Raw genomic sequence first — 22299 nt, forward strand, 5'->3', positions numbered from 1 at the left:
AAAACATTTGGAAATATTTTTAAGAACAGAGAAACAGGTACCAGAAGCTTGAGTTTGAGTTCCAACTCTGGTATTTAGTGGCTGAGAAACCTTGAACAGTTCACCTAGTATCTTTGAGGCTCACTTTTTCATCTGTATAAGAGGGATAGTATCTATCCAGCCTACCTCATAGGGTTTTAATGTAGATTAAATAAAACACTGCATATTTGTATTACAGCCAGAATTGGACAAAGAGACCACAAAAGTTTCCTCTTAAGTAACAATAGTACCCACGATAAACATATTGTGGGAAAGTCAAGTTTGAAATGTTAAAATAGGTCCTTCCTGTCAATATAGAGGCACCGTTAGTACCAACAGTTTGGCTAACAACAAAAAAATCACATATTTAACGGACTGCATATGGAAAGGTTCTTATAACCCTTAATACCTTTACACTGCCATCTCAGCATGAGGGAAAAGAAAAGTTCAGGGAGGTCACACTGCAAATCAGTGCCAGTGGCAGAGCCAAAACAGAGCTTTTGACTATCCAATCAGCACTTAAGCTAGCTGAGCAATGCCACTTCTTAAAAGTGCTGTAGTAAGGTAAAAACACAGTAAATTAGACAACATTACACACTAATCCAAACTCACTGTCAAGGATATGTCCTGCTCTCTGCCAAAGCCAAGAAAAAAATTGTAGCTCACAACCACATATAGATAATAACATGAAAACACAATGGTCCTTTCTGTATCTCCATTTTCTTTCAGCTCTTGACATATTTTGCAAGCTAAAATTCTTGGGGAAAATGTTTCAAATGTTATGTCAGCATTCAGACATAGTGGGAAAAAGGGAAAGCGTGAGCTGCCCATTCCCCTCGCTTGGCCCCACGGTTGGCGCCTTGCAACAAACACTGTACTTTCCTTCACCACATCATTTCATAAAGTCTTAGATTTAGAATTCAAAATGTTTGAGTTTACTATTTTAAGTTAACTGAATGGTTCAATTCAGTATACTACTTAGACAATAAAAATAGAATATACACTAAAAATTGCTCACTTTTGTAGGTGACATTTATGAACTTAGTACATTTTCTAGGAAGTCAGCTACCATCAGTCTATTATCGATAACTTTCTACACCTATGCACCCAGAGGGAAAAAATGTTGCTGTTAAATCAAATCTTACATGTACATACGTGCATAGATATGTGCGTATGTGTATATATAACCACTCTAAAACCAGACACCCAATATTTTGGTATTTTCTTGATCTACAGAAAATACCAGATCTATGATGTGGTGGCTATGAACATTTTTATTCTATACTTCTTCCTCACATTTTTGTAAACTATAGAGCAGCACTATCCAATAGAAATATAATGGTAGCAACATTATATTTAATTTTAAATTTTCTGGTAGTCACATTTTTAAAAAGGAAAAAGAGATAGATGAAATTAATTTTAATATTTTATTTAACTCAACATATCAAAACACTATCATTTTAACATGTAATAAAAAGATTGATATATTTTTCATACTAAGTTTTTAAAATCATATATATATGATTTATGAAAATATATATTACACAGACAATACATGTCAATTAGTAGGCTAAATTTTCATCAGAAATACTTTATAAGTATTTACATTTCATAAACTTTACAGATAAAAGATAGGTCCACATAGCCACATTGTTCCAAGAATACCTAGAAGCTTTCCAAAAACTAAATGAAGGACAGCTTTTAAATTTAACTAAAATTAAATAAAAATTAAAATTTAGTTTCTCAGTTGTGGTGAAACCAAGCAGGACCCTGCAGGGTCTTCCTGGGGACAGACACCCCTCCCCATGTCCCTGGCCTCTTGTTTGTAGAAAAGCTTTAGCCTCCTAGGCCTTCCCCAAGTTCCAAAGAGCATATTTAATCAGAGTAATGCAGACACAAAAGAAAACAGTCAAGCAAGACAAAATAATAATAGTTTTATTTTTATTAAAACAAAGTCAAGGGCCCTTAGTTCCTCAAGGGCTATAGATAATATTCTGAGCCACATCCCTGAGTGGTTTTACAGATACTAAAACCCCCACCAGGTGGAGGAAGTTAACTGCATGCTGACCACAAGCAGGTAGACAGACCCCAGGCCGGTTGGAACCAGAAGGTTGATGATGTTAACTCCTGAAATACCACCCTATTACCTCACCACCAACCAATCAGAAAGATATCCACAACTGATCACACACCCTGAGACCCTCTCCCTCACCTTGCCTTTAAACACCCTTCTCTGAAAGCCATCAGGGACTTTGGGTCTTTTGAGCATGAGCTGCCCATTCTCCTTGCTTGGCCCCAGAGTGGGTATGCCTTGCAATAAGTTGTACTTTACTTCACCACAACCTGGTGTCAGTAAATTGGCTTTGCTGTGCACTGGGAAAGTGGAACCAGGTTTGGTTCAGTTACAGCATTAATCATAATTCAAGTGCTCGATAGCCACATAGGGTTAGATAGCGGGGCAGGGAGGGTGATCTGAATCCATACCTACCACAATGAAAGATACCCTATAGAACACCTCAGATATACTCTGCCAAAAGGCATTTTCAGAAATTGAATTTAAAATGTTCTTCCTAAATGAGAAACTTTCTGTTTAACTTCTTTTCCCCAAAGCTGTATATGACCCATGCACTTATTTTGAGAAACCTAAAATAGAGTCATCAGCTTCAACATACTGATAAGTCTCCATATCTAATTAAACACAAGAACCTCTAGGACACTGTGCATTTACATAAGTAGAGTCAACTCTCTATTATTTGTTATTACATTATTCATTGAAGGGGAAAAGTAAGTCATGTGCCCTGATCATTTGTGTCTATGTGTTGATTTATTTATCCTGCTGATGAAGTCTATCACAAACTGGAAGGTAAGACTGGAGGTCACCGGAAAGATTAAAAAATCGGAGGAAATAGTTTAGGTAAGTTCAGTTTCCCCCTTTCTGAGCTCCACCTTTTCTAGGAATATCGAGGTATGAATATCCTGTCAAAGTCATTAATTTGTAATTAAACTAGTTCAGAACCAGGAAGAGGCAAGTGACCTTAAGCTAAGTAAAGTTTTGCGAAGCATATTCTTGCCTCACACCTATGTAGGTTTAATGGTTAAGAACTTGAGCTCTAGAGTCAAGCTGTCTGGGTTAGAACTCTGTTTCTGCCCCTTGCTACCAGTTTAACTTGGGGAAGTTGACCTAATCTTTCTGTGTCTCACCTATAAAATGGCCATAATAATAACAGGACCTAAGTCAAAGATTGTTTTGATGAATAAATGCAATTTCACAGGATGTAAAACATCTTAACACACAGCACTGACCCTGGCACATACTATGTGTCCAATAATTATTGCTATTTTTAGCTCAGAAATTAGGACAAAAGAGATGGAATTTTATGTTCAATAAATATTTGTTTTAAATGAAAACATATGTCCATACACTTTATAAATGCCAAAGTGCTATATAAGCTATTTTTATCCTATGCAAAGTAAGTTTAGAGAGTCAATGTATTCAGACAATGTATTTAATGGAAAAAAAAAAAAACGATCCTCACAATGTGGCTTACTTCACAACGTGTTTTTATAAAGCCTTTCCCCAACAAACAGACCCACACATAATCCCTTAAAAAAGTGCTAACATGCATACCAAAACCAAGTATAAGTTATTTATCTGTCAACATCACTTTAGGGTGATTCATGACTCTGTTAGCCGCCACTGCAAGCAGCTTCAGTTTTAAAAGCATGCTCAATAAACTGCCCTGTGATATTCTAGAGAATTCACAGATTAAAAAAATATTAACTCTCTAACAACAGTTTCTCTGACAGCCAACTTTTTTTGTTGTTGTTGTTGTTTTCATTACTATTTTACACTCCTTCTTTACCCTCCTTGACCAGACCTGCTAATTAACAAAACTGCATCTTACTGGGTTTCCTCTTTTTCTCTCCCCTTCATCTGCCATGTACAGTCACTAACAAGCATTAAAAGGCCAAAAGAGAGGTAGTAGCAGTAAACAGGAGAAACAAACTAATCCGGCAATTGGATAAGTAGCCCTAGAATAACCAAGAAGGCCAAATTAAAACTTCAAAAGCTTTGTAACAGGTGGTTCTAAACAGTCATAAAACAGTCACCTCCATGGGTGGCCATCTCCTGGTCTGTAAAGGGAATGAAAAAAAAATCTTTAAAATTCATTTTATTCTTTAGATGATTAAAGATACAAGGTATATATAAAACTACCATTTCTATAACCAAGATTTGTCACTAAAATAGCTATAGAAATACTGACATGATAGGATTTGAAGAATAACTTTTCAGAAAGACTACAAGGGTAGAAAATTTTAAAAAATAATTTCTCAGAGGAAAGATTATTTTTATAAATCTTTAATGTATACATAAAGAGAAACGAATTCACAGACCATAAGAGCTATAAAAGCAACGCCACTTACTCTACCATGAAGGCTTCATTAATATTTCAGCGATGATGTTGCAATTTTCCATGAGCAACTGTCAGAGCTCTGCTTCTTGATATGTATCAACAATCCAAATTACATTCAATACTCGTGTATCTGTCCTTGACCAAATTACAATTTTGATGTATCTAGTATTTCAAAACTCTCACCCAGGCATATGTAATTTTATATTGTAACCACCCTGCTGAACCTCAGTATGTTTCTTTTTCACCCAGTCACCCATTTAACCCTTACACTTGCTGAGGAGTTTTCTTCCTTCTACAGACCTAGCACCAGGGAATTTTCACTTAAATATAATAACCCTTCCAACGCCAGAAATAATACCCACACGCTGGTGCTATCTAGTCCCCGCCGATGCTTAACGAGACGTCCATTTGCACAGAAATCTAGACCCCCACCGTTGTAAGGCTTTGTCTCCTGCCTCCGAAGGCCGGAGTTGCAGGTACACGTAAAGACAGTCACGCTACAAATATAAGAAGAGAACCACAGCCCAGGAGAGGGGCAGCTCCTCCGGGCAAAGCCAAACAGGCGATCGCCCAAGGCGGCCGAACCTGAGGCAACTGTTCCTCGGGGGCGCGACCCGGCTGGGGCGGGCGGCGACGGCTTCTCCTCCTAGAGGAGTCAGGCGCCCCCGGGACCGGGCGCCGCGCAGCTGCCAGTCACCTGCAAACTCCCGGGGCCCGAGGGCGGGAGGTTTCCCAGCCAGCACTCGGCCGCGCGCGCCAGGCCGGCGGAGACCCGCCGCCTCGGTTTCCAGAGCCGCCGGCCCCCCGCCGGGCCACCTCTCAGGTCTCCACAGCGCGGCGGCCGGTGCCCCGGGCCAGAGCAGATCCTCGCCGCGCCCGCAGCCCGCCCGCCGCCGCGTCCGTCCTCACCTGACAGCCACCCGCACAGAGCTCTCGTCCGGGGCGCCCCACATGCCGGCGGCGAGCGACAGCCAGGCCCCTGGGCCTCTGCACCGCAGAACTGAGGCGCCGCCGGAGCCGCGGCGGTCGCGCGCAGGAGGCTGGAGCTGCAGGGGGCGGACAGCTCACCTCCGCCGCGCTCCAGCCATGTTGGGCGACTGAATGGAAAGGTGGCGGCAGCGGCGCTGAGGCAGAAGGAGGAGGAGGTGATTCACCGCTCGCGAGTGCCCGCCCCTTCTCCCCAGCTCAGCCCCCAGCACTGGGGCGGAGATGCGGCGCGCTGAATGGCTAGCGCGGCGGCGGCGGAGCCAGCAGGCCGCCCAGGGGCCTCCTGCTGGACGGGCGAGTGCGCCCTGCCCCCTCTGATGGGGACGCGGCCTGCGGGCGGCCGGGCTGAACGCGCCACACCCGCCCGGGCTCTCCGGGCTGCTGGCCCCGCACTGTGTCAACGGCGGCCTAGCTGCCGGCCCCACCTAGCGCTGCCCGGCCTGCGCCCCGCCCTCCCCTCGGCGGGCACTGCCAGGCGCTGCTGGCCCGGAGGCGCGCGGGGGGAGGAATGCCGGCCGCGAGCTGCCCACGCCGTAGGGCGACGAGCCCTGCGCCCTTGCAGGCTCTTCTGTGAGAATGCCGCGGCTAGAGCCCGCCCTGCTGCAGCCTGCCTCTTTTCTAAAAGCAAAGCTTGATTCCCCAGCGCAGCGCCAGCAATCTGCCAGCTGCCGCTCTGGTTCGCCTTTGTTTCCACCCTTAGCTTATTGTCCTCTCTCCAGCTTGGACTCTGACCCCTATCCCCAGCCCCCTATGAACGTTCTCCTTCCCTGGAGTCAGTCATTCATACTAAACCGGCTCCCGGATTTGGCCACTGCCTCTGGGCAGCTGGGTTCTGCAGTCCATCGCCCATTTACCAGCCCGTGTGGGCTATGGAAATGATGGACTTTTGAATGCCCTTCTGTTAAACCATTTGTACACTGGTAATGAACTGCACCCTGGTACTGCCAAGAGTTCCCAGAACTGAATATCCACCAAGACCTGTGTAGTAAATCCTTCTCAACGGACTTTCTTTCCCTTCTGGCCTTCAAAAAGCACCTCCCAACCCAGGGATTCTATCAACATTGACCCATTGTGGTTTCTGCTTGTGGCTATTGTGCTTCCCCATTCCTTTAGATAGCTCTGTGGAAACAGCCTTTATTAGCTTTGCCACAGAGTATCTTTTGTGGGCTGCCCCATACATTTCTCTAAATAAACATGTGGGTTCCTACAAAATAGTATAATACATTAAATGGCACCATCCAAATAAAGACACTGTCCCAAGTACCTACAATCTAAAATGGCACACGTAGTCATCCTTATCAGCAGAGATACAGTAGCATGGGTCAGAGACAGCAGCACAGATTGGGACAAACAAGAAATGTTTAATGATCTTAAGTGAAGGCTTATGTGATATATAATTATAGAAGTTTTAAATTTATTCCATCCCTTAACCTCAATACTCCTGAGTCTTAACAGACGTAACTAGGAAGTAAAAAGGGCAGAGATGGTGAATACCTTCTACATATCAAATTGTTGGCGAAGCTCTCCTGCCCTCTGGAGAACCTCCTCTTCCTCAGTATTTGTCTATCAGCAAATCAAAACACAATTTCCTCTTTCCCTGGCAGTCCCACATCTGGGTGGATCTGGACTGGCCACCTTGGTTCTCGAATTGATAAAAGCTACAAGGAAGGCAAGTAAAGCCAAGCAAACTTAGCAAGAAAACTAAAGAGAAATATGTATAATTTAAGAACTTATTATATAAAAAAAAAATTCTCATTTAGAATAGTACTAGTACATACATGTTTCAGTAGGAGCTGTCACAAACACAAATGCCACCAGAAGCCAGGCAGGTAATTTAAGAGTGGAGCAGGCAGATTGAGGACTGTGATAAAACAGAGAACATAGGCTTCTTGCAAAGGCAGTGGCCCTCCTTGACTCTGGCCAGCTGGAATGCAGACCCAATGCCTCCAAGCTTTTTGTTTGCTTGTATGTTTGTTACTTCTTAAGAAATAGAGAAAAGTCAGACTTTTATGTGAAAATTCCTTAGTTTTAAATATCAATAACTAATTCAGCACCATATTTACATACCATGCAAACCAATCAAAATAGGTCTCAGGCCAACTTCAATCCCAAGCCATCAGTCTGGAACATCTGGCCAAAACATTAGCACCAATAACAGCTGTGTCTTTGGGTACGTGTTGCACATGGGTTCAGGGAATTAGTATAAAAATTCAAATTCCTATTGATGACTCAGTCAGTATTTTTCTCCCAAATTTCAAAACTTATAAATCAACTGTATATTTTGTATTTACTTCAGATTCCTTATGGCTGCTATAACCCCTTTCCTTATGGCTCACCTAATTAATTAATTATCTTAACTTGAAGAAAATTCAGAGGAAAGAGCTTCTACCATAAGAGTAAAAAATCCTTTCCCAATTATTCACTCAATAAATATTTAATAAGCAGCTGCAATATGCAAACAACGCTGGACACTAGTGATATGGAGAGAATTAAGAGTGTCTTACAGTCTAGTTCAGGGAGACAAATTTGAAAATCCATAAGTGCAATAATAGAAATTATGACAAGAGTATGATAAATTCCATCTGGAAGTGTGAGGAATTCTTTAGGTATAGACCACTCAGGATGATCTCCCTGAGTCCACTCTTGCATCCACACTGCAAAAAAGTGATCTTTTAAAACATAAGTCATTTATATTATTCCTCTGCCTGAAACTTTCCAATGGCTAACTAAAACAAGTAGAATAAATTCTGGATTTTAAGCCTCTTCACACTCTGGCCTCTCCAAACTCTAACCTTATCTTTTGCCACTCCAAGTTTTAACAACTACTTTTCAGTGAAACTGGCCTTCTTTCTGTTTCTTGAAAACAAAGTTTTTTCCTGCCTTAGGACATTCCCACTAACTAGTCCCTCTACCTGGAATGTTCTTTCCCTGAATCTTCCCATAGTTGGCTTCTTTTGGTCTTTTAGGTATCAGTTTAAATGCAATCTCCTCAGAGGGACCTCTCCTGATAATTCAATCTAAAGTAGCACTCCCATAAGGCCAGCTCACATGATTTGCATGGCCCAGCGCAAAGTAAAAATGCAGTGTCTTATTATGAAAGCAATATAATAATGTAGTTAAAAATACTAAAATAAAAAGCTTTTTCCTTTCTTCTGAGCTGTCCCATTAAATAGTAAGTAAAAACACTATTTAATGTCATTTTCCATAAAGAAAAATTAAAAATTTTAATTATTGGCATAATTTTACCCTTCATCTTTTATTGTTCAATGCCAGCTTTAAGTATGAATAGAAAAGCACTTAACGCATATGTGGAATTATAAATTATACAATTCCTGTTGTGTAGTTCATACATGCATGTGAATTTGATTCTTAACTGAACCATGGAAACATTACACAAAACTAACTCAACTGTTTTTATTTTACTTCTTGATATACCTACATCCTACTAACAATTTCTCACCTTTGGCTTGCAGATGAATAAGGAAGAACTGAAAGGAAGAGGAACTACCTTTCCCTGTCTTTCTTTACCTTTTATGTCATCATTTTCAGAGTCAGCGGTTGGCAGCTACAGGGAAGTGTAAATAAGAAATAAGATAGGGTTCTTGTTCAATGTGCTTCTTAGAATGTCATTGCCTTCTTTTGCATCTGAAGCAAGTTCTGGTTTGAGGGGAAGCATGGCCTCTCAAGGTGTCAGCATCCCTGCTTAGTTAGTCATAGATGCAACACGTTTACCTCGAACTTGTCCTGGCTTTGAATCTTACTGAACTTCCATACATCGTGCATCAACCAAGATTCTGTGCTCACAGGGCATCACAAAAGCTATGAGAATGGTATACCAAGGAATGGAGGTTATGGGTATTGCACATATGTCCTCTACTTACCCACATGCTCCACTGTCTTATCAGACCTCCTTTACAAAACAAATCCAAAGATAAAATTATTAAGAATTTCAAGACAGTGCTAGCAGGGCATTAAACAAAAGTAGGGTCCCTCTAAGCACAGGGCCCTGTGTAGTTGCACTGATTGCTCACCCATGAAACCAGCACTGTACCCCCAGTTACTCACTATCACATCACTATTTTATTTCTTCATAGCCCTTATCACTAACTGGTATTTTCTTGCTTTTTGTTTATTTCTTGTTTGTGGTCTGCCTCCCTCCATTTGAATTTGAGTTCTAAGATGGCAGGGATCTTCTCTGTTTTATTCACTGATGTATCTGTAGCTCCTACAACATGTATAGTACGGGTCATTAAATATTAGCTGAGTGACTATGTGAGTTTGGGATGCTTCTTGTATGTAAGTAATGTATTTTCTTATTTATTTATTTATTTATTTATTTATTTATTTTTGGCTGCATTGGGTCTTCATTGCTGCGCACGGTACTTCTCCAGTTGCGGTGAGCGGGGGCTACTCTTCGCTGCCGTGCGCTGGCCTCTCACCGCAGTGGCCTCTCTGGTTGCGAAGCACGGGCTCTAGGTGCGCGGGCTTCAGTTGTGGCTCATGGGCTTATTTGCTCAACGGCATGCGGGATCCTCCCGGACCAGGGCTCGAACCCGCGTCCCCTGCATTAAGAGGCAGACTCTTAACCACTGTGCCACCAGGGAAGCCCCAAGTAATGTATTTTCTGCCTTATGGAGTTGTTTTGTAGATTGAGAGCTTTGCTTATCATATGGTAATCACAGCACTAACTCACAATAAGTACACAATAAAGCTAGCTATAAAAAGAGCTACATACATATATAATATATAATATAAATACGTTTGTAAATATGAATTGTTTTACAAAGCAGGTACTGATGCTTTAGCTACACCTGTCTAAGGTGTATTTGGGCAAAAGATACATTCTAGCACACCCTAAACAAGCATCCAAAAGGAAGCTACAACATTCATGAGGGCAACTTTCACCAGTTTTTTTTCCCTCTAGGCTATCTACCCTGTGTTTTCTCTGGTTTCCACATTCTAATCAGTCATTAAAAGTTATTTGCTACTTCCTTTTTGCTGCTAGCAGAAAGACTAAAAGAAATAGTACTGATTACAACTCCATATGCAACAACTGGCTTTGGAAGAGCATGCCTAGACAAATATCTCCTCAGAAATCTTTTTGGGAAAAAACCTTAAGAAAACTAATCCTTCATACCATAATCAGAAATATCAATTTTCCTTCATGATTCATGTTGTTTTATACATTTTCCCTATTAATAACAAAGGAAAGCATTTATAGGGCTTTTCCACCTTGCCAGTGCAATGTGCTAAGTGACTAGCACGCATTATTTCACTTGATTCTTTCAATGACTCTGGAAAGTGGGTAAAATTACTACCTCCATTTTACATGTGAGGAAACAGAAGCCTCCCCAACAACTCTAGCTGTTAAAATCTTGTCTATATTTCAGGCCCAACTCAAAAATTACCTCTTTCTTTAGACTTTTCCTGATTTCACTCCTCCTCTGGACCAGATGTTTGATATTTTTCTCCTGCCAAAGCTCCACTGTACTTCATGTATGTTTTTGTTATTGTTGTAATTATTACTTTTTAACTCCTCAACTACATCGTAAATTCCTAACAGGCAGAATTTGTGGAAAATTCAAGAGTGCAGCCAATGCTTACTTGTATAAGTCAGCGATTACCAGAAGAAGGGCATGCTATGCTTTTATTTCAATACAGAACAAGTTTTCATTGTAGATCATCTGCTGCCCATTATGGTTATGGTTCTCTGAGAGACTGTTTCCTGACCATAGTGTCTATGAAAAGTGGCGTTCAAACTATCAGGAAGGAAACCAGAACACCTGAGCCCAGCAAATGTAAGCAAGGTTTCATTAATTTTGGAGATGGAGGACATTTTACAATTCTAGTTTACTCCTTTCATTTTACAGATAAGGAGACAAATCCTGACAGAAGTGACCACCGTACCAGTTTCCCCTCCTCCCAACACACACACATATTACACAGTAAATTAGTAGCAGAGCTAAACAAAAATCCAGGCATCTTGACTCTCTGCTCTGGCCTCTTTGTTCTTCACTGTTAGTTTCACTATACATTTTATTCTTTGGGCTTAGAAAATCTCAGCCTACACTACAAGTGTTTGCATATGAAGAATATATGACTGGAAAGTAACGCAAGGCAAGCTTAAATACTTATAGTAGTAGTTTACCTCATGATAAAAGCAGTTTAACATCTTGTAAATTTATTTTTAATGACATAACATTACTAAAAAATCAAACTTTTAACTATTTTATACACTGTTTTCTTTAACTTTTATACACTTTTTTCATTTATGTTTATTTTACATATTGGTGAGAGTTATTTCTGCGTGGAAAATAAAGGTTTGAATGACTTTTTTCTTTCTTTGTATCTTTCTTGAAAATCTAAAAATAACAAATCACTTTTACAGAAACAGTGAAATTACTTTTTAAAGAGAAAAGAATGGCAGGTAGCTAAACTTCTCTTTATTAAGAATAAACAACTAGATAAAGTTTAAATTTCATTGTTCACACTTAAAATCAGAGTTTGAAATCTAAAATTTCATATGAAGTCTTGGACCTGAGCACCAAATCTAAGAGGAATTCAAAGAATACTCTTCTCTCCAGTACTAGGACTTTTTTTGAGTTTGCAGCTTATGTGTATTTGCAGGCAGCTTGATTACCCCAAAGTACTGGCCCAGTTAATTGCATTCAAATGCAAATTACAGCTATTAAGTCATGCTGGTCTTGAGCCAACATCTTGAGCCAAGCTAGTAAGAGGAGTGTGTTTTTTTCTAACTGGGCAAGACTGAACTTGATGAGCAGTTTGGGATAGTCTTTTCATTAGAACCTCATTCTTTGTGTGGTTTTGTTTTTTAATTTTGGAATATTATAGAACTGAAGCACCAAAAGATAATTTTATTAGTTATTTCTAATTGAGAACATTTCACCATTTACTAGCCCATCCTCTTATTTATTCATCAATACCGCCTTTCTTTTCCTGTATCTGTTGATTGAAATTCCTGCCTTTGTTTTCTCTTTTCTAAACATTTTCTTTTCTTGTTACCTCCACATGGGTATTTTTCAAATCCTCATGGTTCTGGATACCCTGAAACCATAAGATTAATGAAGTTCTGGATTTTTCATCCTTATTCTATTTTTAAAAGACCTACAGCAATTAAAAATATGAAGTTAAGGATAATTATAATTTATATGACAACTATTTCATCAACTTTTGCAATAAACATATGCTTAGCTTTATCTCAATAAAGGTACGCATTTGGTAGAATCAGTGCTTTTTAAGGGAAAACACACAAGTTAAACTTGTAAGATGCTTTACTTAAATCAGTATCCAACTCTGCTCTTATTTCCTTGATTTGATCTGAAAACAGTTATTTCACAGCAGACTCCACCAAGAAGGCCCTCCCAGACAGGAGAAACTGGTGACATTTGTATTTATTTTATGATCCCAAGCCACCTCTTCAATTTTTGCAGAAGTATAAAAGGGAAAAAACATTTCTAATAGGAAAATTGTGGTTAAACTTTCTTTTCAGCCCAAAATGAGTATTTAAAGGACTTCTTTCTGCTTCTGACAGTGGCAACAAGATTAAAAGATATGGACACAATAAGATGTCAATGGGCAGCAAATTAGCAACAAGCTAAGGGAAGCCTCTAAACACACTTGCTTATGCATACACCACAAAAAAGAAGGTGTTTCAATATCAATGAGAAGTAAGGTGGATAGAATCTAGAAAGCAGAGGAGTTTAGACTGATAAAAGCAGAATATAGGAAACCATTTAAATCTTGTGAGTATAACAGTAATAAGACAGAAGCAGTATTTTTAAATATGCAAAATAAAATAAAATTTTAAAAAGGATTATGAGTCTGGTCCAAGTCTGTGAGATGAATTTGGGAGACCCAGTTAGGCAACCATATCATACTAAATTAATTATGACATGGTAAGGGCTTAAACTAGGCATCTTAATAGACTATGGTGAAAATGGAGAAGTAAGACTTACAAGTGAAAGACATCCTTAAGGAAGAGTTAACAGGAATTAGCAATATGGGAGAAGAATAAAAGATATTACACTTACTGTCAATGACTTACTCTCATTGAAAATGTTCAAGCATAGGTTAGAAAACCACTGGATGAAGAGACCACCAAAAAGATACAAGCATCAACTGGGAGAACAAGGGAGACAAGTAAATTAAAGGGTCTCAGAGAGTCCTTCAATTAAATATTGTGAATTTATAAAGTAGTTTTTAAAACTATTGCTAAATACAGGTGTTTATGAAAAATTAATAGTTTAAGAAAGAAATGGAAAATTTTATTTAAGCCAACCTGAGTATTATAACCCCGGAGACAGTCTCTCAGAGAGCTCTGAGAACTTCTGAAGTGGTAAAGCGGGAAGCCAGTGTATATGTGATTTTTGCCAAGTGGATACATGCAATGAAGCACACATCTTGGTGCAAGGTCACTGTTATTTGCAAGGAACATACATCTTAATTAATGGTTTTAGTGCTTTTCTAAGTATTGGGAAGATGCAAGTTCATAAAATTTTCTCCTGGAAATAGCTAACTATCTGAGGGCCAGTTCTGTCAGTTTTTCCAGAGCACAGAATGTCTCATCCTGATCTTCACCCTGAATTCCTTTCAGGGTGTATTGCAGGTCAGCAACAGCAGTGGCTAATGACTTGATTCTTGTAGAACTGGATGTTGGGCAACATTCTCTATTTTACAATCCCCTCCTTTTCAATCTTAATTTCAACCAAGTTTTGGGAGACATCTCATGACCAATTTGTCCCACTGTGCTAAGAATTCCCAGATCAGGGGAGGATTTCTTTGATAGGCCACTCCATGTGCTAGTCCTAGACTAAGCCCTATTACCAGTAGCCAAAAGCCTCTGAACTAGTCCGTTATGGTCCAGGAAATGGTTCCCTCTCATTTCTTCCTCCCATATCTAGAATTACACTATTACAATCACTGATTTTATAGAACTATGTATCTGATCAATAGTTTCAAGTTGCCTAATCATCGTTAATTTTATTTGAGACTCAGTCACACATTTGGTAATGCAATAAACATCAATCTTGTAAAATAGACAGAATACAAGTAATATAGCTAGTAACATTAATAAGGTCTAAAGTAAATATTTAAGCTAAGAACTGTTAGGTGCAGCACAGTATTTCCCCAGGTCATCTGACCAGTCTGTTCTGCACCAATTGATATTTTTAAAGGAAATAACATATTGGCATTGTACATAAAATTCATCAAAGATGTCTGCCCATACAAGGTGAGAGATTTGTCAAACTGACACTTTATATGGTCGAGAAAAGAATGTTATCTTCTGAGGAGTTACATGGCTGTTGCCAGAAGTAGAAAAATCGATCTTTAAGGTTGAGCGCGTATTTCTGCCATTGGGGAGGTCTGGTGAAGACACAAGGCAGGTGCACAATGCACACTAGAGGGGAGGGAGGAGGCCAAAGGGCAAAGAAAATGGTTTATGTTTAAATTTTTCTTGTCTTGCCTTAAAATTTGGATTTTTATTTCATCATAGGCAACTGAGAGAATAATTGTAGTGCTACTAACTAAAACAAGCAAGTTGGGTGGAAGGAAGGGAGAGCTCATTTAGTAGAAGAAAGAGTAAAGAGAAAGTGAATAGTAGAAGGAAATCTTGGGTTGAAACAATGTGACAAAAAAGAAGGTAGAGACAATGTCAAATGGTGGGTAGAACACAAGCATAAAGGCACTGGAGGAACCAAAGGGAATGAGGACAGAGGAAGAATCAGTGGAGTTCAAAACAGCTAATTGTAACCATAGAGAGTAGTTTTAGAAGGACAGGGAAAAGGAAAGCTAGATGTCCAGAGATCTAAGAATTGTTGATAGGAAGGCAAAAGGACAGTTATTACTTTGAGGAGTTTATAATGAAGATAAAAAAGAATTTGAACTAAATTTTATTCCTATTTATAAGTCATTAAATCAATTCAATAGGTGTTTTAGTGCTTAAATGACATCATATTTAAAACTACTTTCATCAGCTTATCTCCATTCTACACCTTATTTCTTTGGCCAAATTCTACCCAATCTTGAAAGTGTTCTTAGACGCTTTTCTTTATGCCCTCACACTTAGCTTAGACCAAAGAGACCTCTTTTACATATTCACAGTGTACATGGGCATAATTAAAATGGTTATTAATTTTCTTTGAATTTATATGTTTAAAAATCTCTCCCAGTATATTGTAAGCTCACTATATTTACATCTCCAAATACAATGCATGTTATTTGATACTTAGTAAATATTCACAGATGACTAAAAATCCTTCTTTATTGTTCTTGAATTCCAAATAGCAATTAAGTGTTGGCTGTGCTTTTATTTTTCCTGAGATACTCTCTACATTTAGACCAGTAATTCAGGTGACTGTATTTTGGGCTTCTTTGCAGGCCTTCACTTCCCAGTTTGTAAGTTCTGAAACTCTCAAGTCTTGGTCCAAGGTCCTTTTCCCTTTCTTTTTATACTTTATTCCACTGCTTACATTCAATCTGTGTGGTGATTACTACCAATTCATACAAACATTTATTCAGTAACTATGTTTTGAGTGTCTACAGTGTGCAGAACATGGTTTCAGACACTGGAGATACAGCAGAAAACAAAATGCGCAAAAACTTTTGCCCTATGCAGCTTGCATTTTTAGGAGAGAGAAAGACAATAAGCAATATAAATAAAATGTAATACATGTTTAGTGGTGTTTAATGCTGTAGAAAAAGAGGAGTATACAGAAGGCTCAGGTGGTGGGAATGTTTTGTATTTTAAGGAAAATAATCAGAAAGACTCTCAATAAGATGACATTGAGTAGAGACCTGAAAGAAGTGAAGGAATGAGACATGAGGAAACTAGAAGAATAGCATTCCTGGTAGAGGGAAGAGTAAATGCAAAGACCTTCAGGTGAAAACATGTCTGACCTTCATTTAAGGAAAAATGAAGTGGCCAATATGGCCAGAGCAAAGTGAGCCAGGGAGAAAAGAGTGTGAAATGAGATTAGAGAAGTGGAGGATAGTGATAGTATAAGGAAGAAAAGGCCAGATGATCATCAAATTATTATGCAAGGTAGATCTTGTATGCCACTGAAATTGGTGAGTGAGATAGGATGCCCCTGGATCACACTGAGCTAAGTAATGACATAGCTCCCTATGTTTTAATAGGGTTCGTCCAAACAGGGGGTTGAAAATAAACTGAGGGAAGCTATCTGTGGAATGTGGGAGACGTTTAGGTGGCTATTGCTGTAATCTAAGCAGGAAATGATCTGACCAGTAACAATAGAGGTAATGAGAAGTGATCAGGTTCTGGAGATATACATACACACATACATACATAAGAGTATGTGTGTACATTCATTTATATTTAATTTTTCATTTTGAAATAATTTTAGGCTTACAAAAAATAGAACAAAGAGTTCCCATATGCTCAGCTCCCCTAATATAATAACTTATATAAAAATCCTATAATTATCAAACCAGAACATCAATATTATATAAATACTGCAAACATTCTATTAAAAAATAAGGCAGAATTTTTAAAAGAACATAAAACTTCAATAAAAAGTTTAAAGTGTCTACATATTTTGGTTATCTAATATTAAAATATAGAGGTAGAAATTATATATTTGTAAGACATAAATGAAAGAAAACTGTTAACTCTAACTTCAAGAATTGTCAAAACTATTGCATTTTCTTCCCAAATAGTAACTTTGACTCCAGTCTGACTTCAATTCATTCCACACATCAGTGTCAGAGCACCAGAACAGCTGTCAAATTAGCCTCAAATTCTTTTTTTTTTTTTTTTGCGGTACGTGGGCCTCTCACTGTTGTGGCCTCTCCCGTTGTGGAGCACAGGCTCCGGACGCGCAGGCTCAGCGGCCATGGCTCACGGGCCCAGCCGCTCCCCGGCATGTGGGATCTTCCCAGACCGGGGCACGAACCTGCGTCCCCTGCATCAGCAGGCGGACTCTCAACCACTGTGCCACCAGGGAAGCCCAAATTCTTTTTATATCATTAAGATTTTGGAAGTATTTATTTGAGTGTTTGGTTAAAAAAAATATTTAGTGAACATATAAAATCAAAATAATAATAGTGTAATGTGCTATATACATGTGCATTTTTCTAAAAGAATACTCGGGGCTGGGAAAACTGGACAACTACAAGTAAAAGAATGAAATTAGGGGGTTCCCTGGTGGCACAGTGGTTGAGAATCTGCCTGCCAATGCAGGGGACACGGGTTCGAGCCCTGGTCTGGGAGGATCCCACATGCCGCGGAGCAACTAGGCCGGTGAGCCACAACTACTGAGCCTATGCATCTGGAGCCTGTGCTCCGCAACAAGAGAGGCCGCGATAGTGAGAGGCCCGCGCACCGCGATGAAGAGTGGCCCCCGCTTGCCACAACTAGAGAAAGCCCTCGCACAGAAACGAAGACCCAACACAGCCATAAATAAATAAATTAAAAAAAAAAAAAAAAGGAAATTAGGGCTTCTCTGGTGGTACAGTGGTTGAAAGTCTGCCTGCCGATGCAGGGGACACGGGTTTGTGTCCCGGTCCAGGAAGATCCCACATGCCGTGGAGTGGTTGGGCTCGTGAGCCATGACTGCTGAGCCTGCACATCCGGAGCCTGTGCTCCGCAACTGGAGAGGCCACAACAGTGAGAGGCCCGCGTACCGCAAAAAAAAAAGAATGAAATTAGAACACTCCCTAACAGCATACACAAAAATAAACTCAAAGTGGATTAAAGACCTAAGTGTAAGGCCAGACACTATTAAACTCTTAGAGGAAAACATAGGCAGAAAATTCTATGACATAAATCACAGCAAGATACATTTTGACCCACCTCCTAGAAAATGGAAATAAAAACAAAAATAAACAAATGGGACCTAATGAAACAAAAGCTTTTGGACAGCAAAAGAAACCATAAACAAGATGAAAAGACAACCCTCAGAATGGGAGAAAATATTTGCAAATGAAGCAACTGACAAAGGATTAATCTCCAAAATATACAAACAGCTCATGCAGCTCAATATCAAAAAAGCAAACACCCCAATCCAAAAATAGGCAGAAGACCTAAATAGACATTTCTCCAAAGAAGATATACAGATTGTCAGCAAACACATGAAAGGATGCTCAACATCACTAATCATTAGAGAAATGCAAATCAAAACTCCAATGAGGTATCACCTCACACTGGTCAGAATGGCCATCATCAAAAAAATCTACAAACAATAAATGCTGGTGTGGAGAAAAGGGAACCCTCTTGCTCTGTTGGTGGGAATGTAAATCCATACAGCCACTATGGAGAACAGTATGGAGGTTCCTTAAAAAACTAAAAATAGAACTGCCGTATGACCCAGCAATCCCACTACTGAGCATATACCCTGAGAAAACCATAATTCAAAAAGAGTCATGTACCACAATGTTCATTGCAGCACTATTTACAATAGCCAGGACATGGAAGCAACCTAAACGTCCATCGACAGATGAATGGATAAAGAAGATGTGGCACATATATACAATGGAATATTACTCAGCCATAAAAAGTAATGAAATTGAGTTATTTGCAGTGAGGTGGATGGACCTAGAGTCTGTCATACACAGTGAAGTAAGTCAGAAAGAGAAAAACAAATACCGTATACTAACACATCTATATGGAATCTAAAAAAAAAAAAAAAAAAAAAATGTTCTGAAGAACCTAGGGGCCAGACAGGAATAAAGTCACAGACGTAGAAGATGGACTTGAGGACACGGAGATGGGGAAGTATTAGCTGGGACGAAGTGAGAGAGTCTCATGAACATATATACACTACCAAACGTAAAATAGATAGCTAGTGGGAAGCAGCCACATAGCACAAGGAGATCAGCTAGGTGCTTTGTGTCCACCTAGAGGGGTGGGTTAGGAAGGGTGCGAGGGAGACACAAGAGGGAGGGGATATGGGGATATATGTACATGTAGAGCTGACTCACTTTGTTATACAGCAGAAACTAATACACCATTGTGAAGCAATTATACTCCAATAAAGATGTTAAAAATAAATAAATAAAAGAATACTCCCCAAAACAATCAGTTTTTACTTCTTCTATGAACCTGATAATGATTCCACAGAATAGTGTGGTTTCCAAATTAAAATTAAAGAATAGTTTTATATGTATGTTTCTAAGACACACTATTTGCCATCTCCATACCTGAGATTTCCCTGCCCTTTTCAGAGTTCTCTATCCTCTTAACCACTTAAGCCTCCTTGTTTAAACTTCCACCTTGATCATATCCATACTCCTTGCTCTCTATCAAATCTATTTCTTCTTGATGTATGCTGTTCTTTCTTTACTATTTGGCTGAAAACTCTACTCACTTGACTGTAATATCCAGCAAAGCACGGGCCATGTGTTTTGTTCACTCTTCTGCGGCCAATGTCTACCATGGTGCAATAGCACAAAGTAGATGCTCAATAAATATTTACTCAACAAAGGGATAAATGAATGCCACTTTCTTCAAGCCCAAACATTAACTAACACAAATTTTACTTACAGAAAAGCTGCTCTCCATGGAACATAGCTTTATCAATTAAGTTGCAGCACCTTTTACTGCATGTACAGGGTATGCAGATGTGCCCATGGGTTTTATTTTATTACTGCTATTTTTTAATTTGAGAAACAGCTCAGGAAAATACAAAAGAAGAGGTGGGGGGCTTCCCTGGTGGCGCAGTGGTTGAGAGTCCGCCTGCCGATGCAGGGGACACGGGTATATGCCCCGGTCTGGGAAGATCCCACATGCCGCGGAGCGGCTGGGCCCGTGAGCCATGGCCATTGAGCCTGCGCGTCCGGAGCCTGTGCTCCGCAACGGGAGAGGCCACAACAGTGAGAGGCCCATGTAACGCAAAAAAAAAAAAAAAAAAGAAGAGGTGGAAAATCTCATTATGCCAAATATCTTTCATATCCTGAACTGAGAGTTTAGACTCAGAAGCAAATGCTAGATATAAATAAAATTTTGTGGGTCTACATAAAAAAAAGCACTCATATGTGTACCATAATGCATTAGTACTTTTTGATGCTTCTCACAACAAAAAATACTCATTAATGCATATTTGATGCTTTTATTTGGTAACACATAACAATATTTTCTAATTATTTAAACCTTATTTTAATTTTAATTTCTTAGTTAATCCTAACACCAAATATTTTTTTAAACTGGTGGGTGAAGTGCTTTAAAAATGTCATATTTCTACAAGTCCAGGCTCTGCACCTCCCATGTGGGACTCCAAGCCTGAGGTGAGGCCAAGGCCAGGACTGCAGTACCAAGGCCACGTGCATGAGACCCCTGCTGCTATCACCATAGTTGTGGTATCCAACATGCATCAGACGCTAGAGGACATGGACTTTGAGAGAAGAATCCAGTTGATAACCTTGAATGACAATAGCCACAATGCTCCATGTCATCCCAGCCATAATTGGCACTATGCTATATGCTAGACAGTGGAGCCAAGTGGTATGCCCAAACACACTGGGGTGCAACTGTCTCCACTGAGCCAACTGCTGTGGGCACACTGAAGTGGCACAGCTTTTGCTTTACCATGGGCTAACCTCTGGGCAGCATGCAGTTGCTGTGAAGTGTCAAGAGAATTTTCATTCCCTCTTTTGAAGCTCAGTCCAGCTCTGAAGTTTGTTTGGGATGAAAAAGCAACTTACTGCCCAGTAATAGTGACTGTTATCAACTGAATATTTGTGTCCCCCTCCAAGTTATATATTAAGTCCTAGCCCTCAGTATGATAGTATTCAGAGATGGGACCTTTAGAAGATATTTAGGTTTATATGAGGTCACGAAGTTAGGACCCCCATGATGGGATTAGTGACCTTATAAAAAAGACACCAGAAAGCACGCTTTCTTTCTCTCCCAATGTGCAGAAAGAAGAGATCATGTGTGCATGCAAGAAGGCAGCCATATGGAATCCAGGAAAAGAGTTCTCACTAGGCACCTAAGTCAGCCAGCATCTTGATCTTGGACTTCCCAAACTCCAGAACTGTGAGAAATAAATGGCTGTTGTTTAAGCCTCCCAGTCTGTGGCATTTTGTTATGGCAGCTGAGCTAAGAAAGTGACTGTTAGGACCTGCTTGCCTACTGGATTGCCACTCTCCCTTCTCACACTGCCTTTCAATGGTGCTCACCCGGATGTCCATGTCCCGCCCCATTGTCAGCTTCCAAATACAGGGTAGAAAACTAAAGCTGAGAAAGAGTTGATCAGATTATCTACTCCTATTTTTTAAGAGGCCACAATAGAGGTAAGAGGCAGATCTTGGGAGATGTGAAGTATAAGTGCTCAAGCCTGGACAGATGACCAAATTCCAGGTTATTCATGTGAAGATGTCTACTCATATGGGAAGAAAAAGGGAGAACCATCTCTCATTCTATAGAAAAAAATAAATTTCTAGGGTAATAAATACCCACATAGAGAAACCAAAAGTATGTAGATATTAGATGAAAATGTAAAACATATGACGTAAATCAAAAGCCATGAAGAAAAACCTTGACAAACTTAAGTACATAAAAGTTTTAAACTACAACAAAAAAGACAACTTAAACAAATTTTAAAAATAAGTAACAACTAAAGAAAAATACTGCTCTCTATTACAAAGGATTAGTATCCAGATTACGTTATATAAAGTTCCTATAAATCATTATAAAAACACACACACAAAATTTACAAATGAGCGAAGGATATGAATTGACCCTTCAGATGAAATAATACCAAAAAAAAAAAACCCCAAACAGACAAAAACAACAACAAAAACACTACCAACAAAAGCAAAAAGAACCACACACACAAAAAGATGCTCACCCTTACTAATAATTAGGAAAATGCAAACTAAAACAATAAGCCAATAACATTTT

General features: G+C 39.5%; 1 protein-coding gene across 1 annotated transcript in view; it reads right to left on the reverse strand.

Annotated features, from left to right (window-relative positions):
* Positions 1 to 5386, reverse strand: part of KIF21A (kinesin family member 21A) — a gene marked incomplete at both ends in the record, with an annotated part of 166022 nt that extends 160636 nt beyond the window's left edge. Inside the window, one exon of the mRNA XM_079715363.1 lies at positions 5343 to 5386. Within this exon, the coding sequence (XP_079571489.1) occupies positions 5343 to 5386 (44 nt within the window). The remainder of the gene's footprint in view (positions 1 to 5342) is intronic.
* Positions 5387 to 22299: the final 16913 nt, after the last annotated feature.

Source organism: Hyperoodon ampullatus (genome assembly GCF_949752795.1).
Source record: "Hyperoodon ampullatus genome assembly, chromosome: 11".
Taxonomy (NCBI): Eukaryota; Metazoa; Chordata; class Mammalia; order Artiodactyla; family Ziphiidae; genus Hyperoodon; species Hyperoodon ampullatus.